At 38.8% G+C, this 12,482-nt stretch overlaps 1 protein-coding gene across 7 annotated transcripts in view; it reads right to left on the bottom strand.

The window, feature by feature from the left end:
* MCPH1 (microcephalin 1) overlaps window positions 1-12,482 on the bottom strand; it is a 271,189-nt gene that overhangs the window by 141,517 nt on the left and 117,190 nt on the right. For 6 of the 7 annotated variants that reach the window (XM_045055125.1, XM_045055126.1, XM_045055123.1 and 3 more), the window contains 1 exon segment: window positions 104-181. In XM_045055125.1, coding sequence (XP_044911060.1) covers window positions 104-181 — 78 coding nt within the window. 7 annotated transcript variants of the gene reach the window in all.

Here is a 12,482-nt window from a genome sequence, read left to right as displayed (position 1 = left end):
ATTGATCTCAATTTAATAAACATCTGAGTCTGTATTTATGCAAATAATAATTTCCTGAGAATACCAAATTGTATTCACCATAATAAAATAACATATGACTTACAGGAGCTGCGGGGAAGTAGTTAGAAAGTTCAAACGGTTCCTCGGAAATCCAATGACCCAGCTCCAAAGACCACAGTACCTACAAGTGACACAATAAGCACAACATTTATTATAGATTCATTAGGCTCTTGATAGACAATAAACCACTTTGAAGATGTAGCCAAAACAAAACAAAAAGCCCAGCAGTGAATGTGCTCTCCATAGATCTGAACCAGATGTGTCTTAAACACCAAAGTGCCATCAGAATCTCCATGTTGCATCGATCTTATGAATAATAAATGCTTGTTTAAGAAAAAAGTCTCACCATGATTAGAAATCTGGGTTATTATCCTACGGAGGCCAAATACTAAACATTACCCCAAGAACAAACATATGAATTACTTTTTTAGGAATTCCAAGTTTCCAATTTAAGGAGTCACTATAGGAAATCCTCAGTAAATATTCCAGGATTTTATTAATAAAAAAAAAAACATTTATTAGGAAAAGATAGGTCAGAAGCTTAAATTCAAAATGCGACCCCTCTTGGCATGTGACTTTGTTTCTAACATGGATGAGTATTTTCAGAAGTTCTCCTAAAGCACTTGAAAATCCTTCCCAGACTCTGGAAGGATAAAATGTCTCATAAACAAGTTTTCATTATTATTAATATTTATTATTGTTATTTGAACCCACATATTTTAAATGATCAAAACAATGTTTTTGTTTTTAATTCAGTAATGTTCAAGATTCTGTAGTCTTCTCTACTTGATGAACCAATTCCCTGAAAATCTGTTACTATTTCTATGAACCAATAGAATTTTCTAACAAAAATAATCAAACTGAATTACATATCCCACGTTTATTTTTTATCTGCAATTTTCATTTCTTACATTCAGTGAATTCACTCTTTTTACGAGAGTTGCTACATAAAGCTTAAGTTCTTTTTGCCAAATTACTGGGGATGAGGAGGGAGTCTTCCTGTTTGGTAGTTTCTAAGGTTCAGACCCATCTACGGGATATCGGTCTTAAATATTTTCTTTTCATAAAATAAAGCTAGTACTTTTCCAACGTGAGTCAGCAATATTTCATTTCCAAGAAAAAGTGAGCATGCTAGTGGAATAAAGACAATAACAAGATACAGAACCCAAATGATAATTCTGAACACTGGGCTGGATCTTACTTTAAACAGACACATTTATTTACGTAACAACTGCTTTCTTCAGCTCACTATCCATTCATCTGGGAACAACTGACTGAGAGCCTACTGTGAATTAGAACCCATGCTAAGGTCCCGAAAACACAAATCCTGTCCCAGAGGAGTTCACTCTCTGGCAGGAGGCATGAAGGCAAACCACAAATGGTGGTTTCTCAAAACAGTTCTGTGGGAACCTATAGAAGGAGGCAAACTAACTCAGTCTAGGAGAATCAAGGAAGGGTCCACGGATGAGGTGACATTTTAAACGGGGTCTTCATCAGGCAAAGAGAGACACAGTGGGAAGGGAGAGGGCATTCCAGCACGGAGAGAAATTTCACGTGCCATGGCAGGATTAAAGAGGGTTCTTTTTTTGGCTAAAGGGTGCTTTGGAAGAAATGGTAAGAAAATAGAGTTGGACCCTGCTTCCATCCGTGTGCATGCAGGGGCATTTGCATATGGCGGAAGGACTGCTGGCTGGGAGAAGCCGGACACAATCATAAGAGGCAAGAGAAAGAGCTCTGACGGTGTTGGGCCCCAGATAACAGGATGGGAATGGAGTATAACGCGGGGAAATGTGCCTTCATTAGAGAGAGCAAGTAATGGGTTGTGTTCTCAGAGACTCTGCTCCACATACACTTGGATCTGTGTATACACCAGCATTATGCCAGTTAAGTCTTTGTTTTCCCTTGATTTCTGTTGGCTAACCAACATAAATGTGTGTGTGTGTGTGTGTGTGTGTGTGTGTGTCTTCAGAAGATATGAGAAAAATGGTACTCTGAAATCATGTTTCTACCTGGCTCTTTAGAGGTGGCTAAAACATTGAATTAACACAGTGTTTACCTTACTTTCATCAGTCAGTGTATGGCATCATTTATAGAGATACACTGACATGTGTGTCCTTCCCTACACATCTGAGATTAGCCCAGGAAATAACATGCAAAGTTTCAAGATCAGGGGCGCCTGGGGGGTTCAGTTGGTTAGGCATCTGACTTCAGCTCAGGTCATGATCCCAAAATTTCATGGGTTTGAGCCCCACTTTGGGCTCTGCACTGACGGTCAGAGCCTGAAGCCTGCTTCAGATTCTACGTCTCCCTCTCTCTCTCTCTCTCTGCCCCTCCCCTGCTTGTTCTCTCACTCTCGCTCTCTTTCTCCAAAAATAAATAAACATTAAAAAACAGTTTCAAGATCAGGTTCATTTCAGACATGAGGCAATGTGAAAGAATTAGTATACTGAAAGGGTACCAGTGAGAGAGAATCCAAGGAACCAGTCTTAAAAATGCATGTGGCATTTGAGTTCAGATGTAGTCCACATTAAAATGTTAATTGAATTTAACCTCATAAAAGAAAATTTATGTTCTGAGTTTGTCCCTTTCTAAATGACATGAAAACAAAACCAGAAGGCATTTACAGAATTTTGGTAAGTGAATTAATATATTTAATTTATGTAGGCATCCCAGGAATTAATATTGAACAGAGATAGCAGAAAACAACTAATTTGATTGCAATGAAATCATTAAATCAGAAGTACAGTGCAAGCTTTTTGTTTCAGTTCTTTCATTAGCCAAACTTATCTTTACCTTAGTAGAATGTCCAATATTGGGAAAATCTACTTAAAGTTAAGGCTGTAAGTGAACTAAAAGGTGAACCCAACATTATTTCTCATCATATATGAGATAGGATAAAAATAATTGAGAGGCTAAACTAAAGTAAGAAATTGTGTTGCATAAACACAGAGGATCAAATCCTGTGCTTAAAGCCCTTAAAACGAGGGCCGACTTATTTCAACATCCACTGCAAATGAATCTACTATTTTTACATTTTAGAACTGTCATTCATAAAACTTGAACCCTGTTGGTGAATTTAAATGGGAGGTGCTTTCTTGCTTTATTATTAGATTCATAGCTACTGATGAGACAACTTTCCACAATGGAGGTGTGACCATGCAGATCATTCCACACCAGGCAAAACACAAATGGTCTTCTCTCATTTTATATAAATCTAATCATTCTATTTGAACAGTGCGAGTCGGTGGAGCTACGGTGAACCCAAGCCAGAAAATGGTATCGATAGTAAAAGCAAGTCAATCAGAGCATCATGTGCAAGGAAGACAATGAGACCAGCTTAGGGTTCACACACAGCAAAATGAGCACATCTTTACCTTCAAAACCTCCCAATATTCCACATAAAAGGATGGAATTAAAAATAGTGAGACAAGAGTCCACAGCAGATAAAACAGGGTGATATCTTGGAAGCTGCAAAGCAGATACATAAATGACAAATGACTGAGAAGGACAAAGAAAGTTAGGACTTAAGTGTCTGGAAAAGGAGGTCAAGAGGAAGCACCAAAGTCCCTCCACACACTCCCTGAAAGGCAAAGAAACTGGTGGCAGTGGATGCCTCTGAAAATGGGGCGTCGAACAGGGTAAACAGGAGAAACCTCCTACCCCCTAGCCCACCCTCTGCTGGAACAACAGAAAAGCCAAGTCCCACAGGCTGTGTGAGAGCAGTGGTGGAAAGCATAGGGGAGACCTCTCCAGCCCTCCACCCCCACACCCCCACCCCCACACCCCTGCCCCTGTCCCCCCCACCCCCGGGGTGCCGGCACAGAACCCCTCAGGCAGGCAGGACGGCAGGACACCAGCCATGCTTTCCTGTACGCTAATCAACCCAGGGAAAAAAGACACAAATACCAACGCTCGCACCTCAAGCACCTCCATTCACATCTAATCGCCTATGAGCCACTCAGGCAGGCAGAGTTTCAATCAGCTTTTCAGTGCCTCATAACTGAACATGACTTTGTACCCATTTGATAAAATCCTCTAGCTTGTAAACATGGATCAAACCAAGTAAGAATGGAATTTCTGGGATCACAGTGATGGAAGTCCCAGGATAATAGCAGCTCTATAGACGATAGAGAACCAGTCTCAAGGGGAAGAAGACAAAGGGGTTCATGGGTGGTGTTCCAAGAATAATAAATGAGACTGGAAGGTGAACTGGTGTATAGACGTATTTGAGAGAAGAATTATAATGCTTTTAGAAAGTTTTGCAGGGAGTTGGTGATAGGTACATACAAAACTAAGCAATCAAAATGACTGTCAATGATTAGCTCGGGAAAACCAACAAACAAAAATTACCAGAAATGAATCATAGTAACTTACATGGTTCAGTTCAAAAAGCACCCATATACTCATTCCTCTGTGTGTGTGTGTGTGTGTGTGTGTGTGTGTGTGTGTGTGCGCGCGCATCAGCGTGTATTTACATGCAAAATAAATGTTAAAAATCATAACCATATTGAGTACACTGGGGAACAGAAGAGTGGATAATACTAAAAGACAGCTATGCAGGCATACTATGATCTTCCTCAGAAGGAAGTCAAAGTCTCCAAGTAAATTAAAAAAAAAAAACAACAACAACAACCAGCAAGAAAAGCATTTTATTTAGAAATATGTAGGCAAAATATCAGAAGGCTAATTTAGGAGTGAAAATCCAGGCTGGGAACAGCAAGGCAGGCAGGGTAGGCCATTTTTTTTTTTTTATTATAAAGCCTCATAAATTATACTGGATGTTTAAAAACACGTAGGTTGGATCATTTTGGACTTACAGTACAGAGAGTTCTCATTTAACTACCACCTAGATTCCTCTATTGTGTGATCATCCAACTTAACTTTGCTCTTCTCTTTCAAAAGTGCTTTTGCAACTAGAACTGGCTTGTCAATATCTAAAAAAAAAAAAAAAAAAAAATCTTGCTGAGCCTGTAATTGGAACTGAGTTGAATCTATAGATCAAAATGGGGAGAACCAAAGAGAAAGACAAATACCATCTAATTTCGTTTATACGTGGAATCTAAAAATAAAAACAAAACAGAAACAGACTTCTGTATACAGAGAACAATCTAGTGGTTTGCCGGGGTGGGGGGAGGAGAGGAGTAAGGGGATGGGAAAACTAGGAGAAGGGGGTAGAAGGCACAAGGATACAACGTACAGCATAGGGAATGACAGTTAGTATGTAATGACTTTGTATAGTGACTGGAGCGTGGCTAGATTTATCATGGTGATCACTTCCTAATACACATAAATGTTGAATCACTTTGTTGTACACCTGAAATGAATATAACATTATATGTCAGCTATACTTCAAGAAATAAAAAGGAGAAGGGAGAACCAACCCACAGCTTAAAAAGTATACATATTAAAAAAAAAAAGTATACATATTCACAGGCACCTGGGTGGCTCAGTTGGTTAAGCTTCCAACTTTTGATTTCAGCTTAGGTCATGATCTCAAGGTTTTTAAGACTCAGCCTCACGTCAGGCCCTGCACCAGTCAGTGTGGAGCCCGCTTGGGATTCTTTCTCTCTGCCTCTCCCCTGCTCACCTGTGCACAGCACACACTCTCTCTCTCTCTTAAAATAAACAAATATTTTTCAAGAAATGTATCCATTTTCCCAATTCATGAACATAGTACATCTCTTTTTATTTAGGTCTTCTTTGATTTCTTTCATAGTGTTTTGTAGTTTTCAGCATAGACCTGCAAATATGTTGTCAAGATTTAAATATTTTAATTTCTGTGGATGCTAATATAAATTTCATTTTATTTCTTTTTTTAATTTAATGTTTGTTTATTTTTGAGAGAGAGAGAGAGAGAGAGAGAGAGAGCGAGCCAGAAGAGATGGGGCAGAGAGAGGGAAACACGGTATCCAAAGCAGGTTGCAGGCTCTGAGCTGTCAGCACAGAGCCCAATGCGGGGCTCGAACTCACAGACTGTGAGATTATGACCTGAGCCAAAGTTGGACACTTAACTGACTGAGTCACCCAGGCATCCCATAAATTGCATTAAAAAAATCAGGATTCCAGTTGTTTATTGCTAGTACACAGAAATACAACTGAATTTTGTATATTGAGCTTGCACCCTATAACCTTGCTGAACTCACTAGTTGTGGGAGCTTTTTTGTAGATTTGTTGATGTTTTCTATGTAGCCAGTCATGTCTTTTGTGAATAAACAGTTTTATTTGCTGCTTTCCCAATCTGTGTGCATATTTTTTTTAGCTCCATTATTGCACTAAGACCCGCCCCCCAATACAGTGCAGAAGAGAAACAGTGACAGCAGTACAATTACTTGAACTCCTTTGTGAGGTAGATGGATTTGATTTGTTAAAAAACAAAAAAACAAAACAAAACAAACAAACAAACAAAAACAACAACACACACACAGGAAAGCATAACCCCAAAGTGTTTCTGGGCATAAATGAATGTATCTATGTATGGAAAGCACTGTATTTCTTCACTTTCAAATTTAAAAAGTTCATATTGTTATTTCATAGTGGTGCTGGCTAGTGGTCATGGTGCTTTTACTAACTGCTTCGACTTCCTAATCTCCAAAGAATAGTTAGAAAATTCAGTGGCCGGAAGTACTGTAGCTCATGATCAGTAAACGTCACTTTTATTTTTATTGATTTATTTTGAGAGAGAGATGGAAGACAAGCAAGGGAGAGGCAGAGAGAGAGGGAGAGACAGAATCCCAAGCAGGCTTTGTGCCATCGGCTCAGAGCCCAATGTGGGGCTCAAACTCACAAAGCTGGGCTGAGATCAAGAGTTGGACATATAACTGAGTGAGCCACCCAACGGCTCCTACATGTCACTTTCCAAACCAGAACCAAATTAATTTCGCTTAACATTAATTCCTTAATATCTAATAATTTCTTATGTTTTCCTATTTGCATAGAAAATTTTCTTCAGCTAAGAAAAAAATTAACTTATTCTAAAAGCATTTAGTAAGCAAAAACACTAAACAAGTTACGCTCAATTACTAACTTCTCAAAAACAATTTTAAAGAGAGGAAAAACTGTGGAAATATTTCAATGTACAAGTGATGAGAGAAGGTTGGGAGCGAGAGAAAAGTGGCATGAAATAGTGATTTTGGGTTGAGCTTGAAAAAATTAATGACTCCAAATGGTTAATGACTGACGGCCAGTACAAAAATCACAGCTGTAACATAAAGCTGATTTAACTCACTTAAAAGCATTATTGATTGTGTTGAACACATTAACATTCACAATTTTTTACTGTAATATTAGGTGTATTCGGAGATTCTAAATGGCCAGCTGAATCAGTCATTGTTTTTGGACCTGTCCCTAGAGCTTACTGTCTACCATATTTAATTGGTAAATCCAAACGCAGTTGTAGCACTAACAATACTCGTAAGAACATAGCAGGTATGGACAAAGAGGGCCTTCTTTGTGGGAAACATCAATAATATTCTTTGTATATAAAAGACTTCATGTTGTTCAACATATCCACTGATGACCTTATAATCAAATCTGACAGACAGAAACTTATGCCTCAGATTTAACCTGTGGGAATCTAGTCAAATAGTTCAAAAGCATACTTCATGCTCTAATCACTGAGAAGAGATTGGGGTTATCTGTACTGCTCTCTGCCCTACCCATTCTTGCACCCACCAACTGCGGGAGCTGTAAACGTTTATGGAGGTGTAAAACATATATTTAGCATTTGCAAACCTCTTCTTCCTTAAAAATTTTTTTATGGTTATTTAGTTTTGAGAGAGACAGAGACAGAGACAGAGCATGGGTAGGGGAGGGGCAGAGAGAGGGGGAGACACAGAATCCAAAGCAGGCTCCAGGCTCTGAGCTGTCAGCACAGAGCCCAATGCGGGGCTCAAACTCAAGAGCTGTGAGAGCATGACCTGAGACGAAGTTGGGTGCCTAACCCACCAAGCTACCCAGGATGCCCTCAAATCTCTTCTTTCCTATAGAAGAGGAACAAAAGTAGTAATTACTAATCTTTTGCTATTTTAAGCTAACAAGAAAACAATACAAATCAAATTACAAATGTTTTCTCAGCAGAGTTTATAGATTCTTTGTCTCAGTTATGAGCAATTAATTTGCTCAAACAACAACATCTTAAGAGAATTCACTACTACGCACATTGTTTTGACTTCTCCTAGAGGGAGAATAACATTTGTGTTTTTTCCACAACTACACAATATAATGTTCTGACACCACAGAATCCAGGCAACCGGGTTAAGCCAATCTCCGTCTCTCTGCAGCCCTGTGACAAAAGGCGAGTTAGTTAACCTTTCTGTCACATGAAAACATTATCCATCATTTTAAGTTACAAATGTATCCATGTAGCTAATGAAATAGTTGTGGCAATGAAGTTATTTCTAGGTTAAACATCAGGCTTAAAAAGTTGGGGCTATCAATGGTATAATTTTTGACAAATTAATAGGGCATATAGGGTGCTTATGTCCCAAACACTTAGGAGCCAGAAAACAGAGGAGGTCTGGTCTTCCAAAAGGACCAACTCGAACTGGCAAAGTTTCAAGGCAATATTTGTTCCAAAATAAGCCATTCCTCTGTTACCAACACATCTTTTAACATCAAGAAATGCTTTACATGATTCCACAGTTATTTTAAAATATAAACGTATTCCGCAGATGAAATGCCTCCCTCAATGAGGCAATTTTCCACAGATGATTTTTAAAAATTGAGTTGCCATTCTCAAAATACATAATTAACCGTTTTAACGTGTACAGTTCAGTGGCATTTAGCATATTCACTTCTCTCTCATTTCAACATAACCATTCTGGGAGTATACCCCGTACCCAGCAAGCGACCTCCCCATATGCCCCAGTCCACTTCTCACCAGCTGGCTGTCTCTGCACGTTTGTGTATTCCACAAACACCATAGCTGACGAGTCAGACATTATGCGACCTTCTGGGTCAAGGTATGATTTGAATGAAGGCTACTGACGGGTATCAAAAATGCTTGTTTAATGACCATAATTGATATTTATTGAGAACTTACTCAGTACTTTATTTCGATGACCTTTCGATCATTTTGCAGATAAGGAAAATGAAGCTTCGAGAGTGTAACTGCCTTACAGGTCACACAGCCAGTGAACGGCACTCTCGGGGCGCCTGGGTGGCTCAGTCGGTTAAGCGTCCAACTTTGGCTCAGGTCATGATCTCATAGTTCATGAGTTGGAGCCCCGTGTCTCGGGCTCAGATCCTGGAGCCTGCTTCAGATTCTGTGTCTCCCTCTCTCTTTCTGCCCCTCCCCTGCTCACATTCTGTCTCTCTCTCTCTTAAAAATAAATAAGTATTAAAAAAATATTTAAAACTCAGTCTCTTATCTGTTAACCTTTCAAAAGCACATACAGTGGTGGGCAGCCACAGAATAAAGTTATCCAAGTTTAAGGTGGTACAAGATAAAAATATTCTCTAGGCTATCTCTACAAGTAGATGCCAGGAAGATTATGGGCTATGAATTGAGGACAGCCTGACTTCAAATTTAAAATTCACCATTTTCAATCACTGTGACTATAAGCAACTCACTAAAACTTTTCAAGTCTCTGTGCCCACAGTGGAGTATTGTATTGACATGCGGAGAGAGTCTAAGCCTCCTGGCGGAAAAGCCCCTGTCCCTACATTGTCTATGTCTGGAAGCAGTGCCACCTCGTCCTCCAGAAATGGCCAGCTGGTCTCTAGAACCTTCCAATTCAGCACACGGACCTAGGGCCAGCAACCTGCACATCACCTGGGAGCTGGTAGCCAGTGAAGAAGCTTAGGACCCAGACCTACTGAACTAGAATCTGCATTTAATAAGACCCCCAGAGGACTCATCTGTTATTAAGTTTAAAAAGCACTCTGGCTGTCTCAAAAAAAAAAAAAAAAGTGGCAGGAAACCAAAACCTTAATACAACCTATTTAACCAAGACAGATAAGATAAGCAATAAGGTACCAAAAATAAGTAGTTAAGAAGTCTGTTTCCTTTTTAAGAGATACTGACAGAGACTAAATACCAGATAGAAAGAGGAAAAAGACGCCGTACATTGATATATGCTCAAAATATTGTTACAAAAAAGTTCCGCTATATAGTACACAGGCACTTAAGTGAGATTTATGCCGCTCATAGCTCACCTAATCTTTTCCAGCCGGAAAAAATGAAAATGGATTATTCTTGGATGTTAGAGCTTAACGGCCACTATGAGCCACTTTTTACACATTGCTAAGCAAAGACCAGGGTGACCCAGCATTTCACCAGCATACTTCCATGTGAAGTCCAAGCATCTTTATAAATAACACAAGCTCGTACTTTTCTTATCAAAATGAAAACAAAGAAATAAATATAACACATTCCAATGTAACTAAAACAAACATCAGAAACATCACTTCAGTGTATGAAAAACAAAGTAGAAATTATTATTACCATCATAGACAATAAGCCAAATATTATGGCTACTAAGAACAACCACTGTTTCTTATTCTTTCTGTGAATTTAAGTTGTAAAGATTTTTTTTCTTAAATGAGAGCATCAGGTCATCTTATTTTCATGAATTTTAACAAGAAAATCATGAACTGCATGGGTACTTTCATAATTTATAATGATGTACAATGTTTTTATATGACATTTTTAGCTCATCAGAGGCAAACAGAAGTTCTGGGGATTTTGTAATTTTTTTTTACCGTTTATTTATTTTTGAGAGACAGAGAGAGACAGACTGCAAGCGGGGGGTGAGACAGAGAGAGAGGGAGACACAGAATCCAAAGCAGGCTCCAGACCCTGAGCTGTCAGCACAGAGCCCAATGCGAGGCTCAAACTCACGAGCTGTGAGATCATGACCTGAGCCGAAGTCAGGTGCTTAACCGAGTGAGCCACCCATGCGCCCTAAAAGTTCCAGGGATCTTTAAAGAAATAAGTATGTTTGGTCATCTACCAACTCACTTACTCATTCAACAAGTATGTGTTGTGTTCCAGCTCCACCCTGGGTCCTAGGCCAGGTGAGAAAAGACAGGTACAGTCTCTGCCCTCAAAGAGCTTGTATTTTGCTAAATAACCAGGTCCGTTAAAGAAATTCTGCTTTTATGTTTGAAGGAGTCTCTTGTGCCCTGGTCTCTTGTGCCTAGTCTCTTTTGCCAAGAGTCAGTCTCTTTTATTTTGCCCTAGTCTCTTGTGCTAAGAAGGGTATGGCTATCTCTAAGTAAGTTGTACCAACAAAAAATATTGTTTAAAATTTAACAATTGAAACAAACGTTCTACCACAATAAAGTATATAGGGTATATCAGAAATCGGTGAAGGTCAAAGGATACAAACTTCCAGCTACAAAATAAACAAGTAATGGAGATGTAATGTACATCATGGTGACTATTTGAAAATTGCTAAGACAGTAGATCTTAAAAGTTCCCATCACAAGAAAAAAAAAATGTATGGTGACGGATGTTAAATAGACCTATTGTGGCAATCATTTCACAATACGTAACAAATGTCGAATCATTATGTTGTATGCCTGAAACTAATACATCACTTACACTTCAATTAAAAAACTGTGAATAGAATGAAGTATTTGTATACTATTCTTTCTTGTTTTGTGATTTATCTGATGAAACCAAAATAAAAAAAAAATTACATAAGGGGGTTTGGCTGGCTCAGTTGGTGAAGCATGTGACTCTTGATCTTGAGGTTGTGAGTTGAAACCCCACATTGGGTGTAGAGATTATTTAAAAATAAAATCTTAAAAAAAAAGAATTACATAAAACAAAATTTGGTGGAGACGTATTTCTCTGTGCACTGAAGGGCACTCTCCAGTGGTCAGAAAGACAACCAACTCAAAAGAACTAAGGTTTCTGTCATGGAACTGATAACTCTACCATGCATCTAAGGCAAGCTATTATTTCAGTGGACAAAACCACTTTTAGTTACAAATTTCTCATTCTCTGGTAAAGAAAAGCCTAAAAAGTTTTCTGTAGAGAACATTCCAGGGCAATGAATTTTAGGAGAAATGTATTGTGTAGATCATACATAGACAGCGTCAGGTAGCAAAACGTACAATATTGTCAACTACAGTTTTGAAGCACGTATGCCAGTTGTCTAAAATCTGGTATTTCTTACATCAGCTCTCTTCAAAACCTAATGTTATCACTAAAGCCTAATTCACAGAGGTTCTTATGCAGACACAGAGTTCAAGAGTGATGTTCTTTGGCCATCTATTTTAACTTGGGGACAGAGCTTAGAAACCTAAAAGAAGGGAGAGCTAACAATGTCCCCACCATTACTGACAGATACCTAAAAGGACATGCAAATGACAGATAGCTAAAAACTATGTTCAAGAAGTCCCAGTGCCTCAAATCATGGCTGCATTTTTCTGATGAGAACCTAAAGTTAAGATATTCTGTGTTGTTACTGAAA

This window comes from Felis catus, chromosome B1 (assembly GCF_018350175.1).
Source record: "Felis catus isolate Fca126 chromosome B1, F.catus_Fca126_mat1.0, whole genome shotgun sequence".
NCBI lineage: Eukaryota > Metazoa > Chordata > Mammalia > Carnivora > Felidae > Felis > Felis catus.
This window is presented reverse-complemented; position numbering and strand designations above follow the sequence as displayed.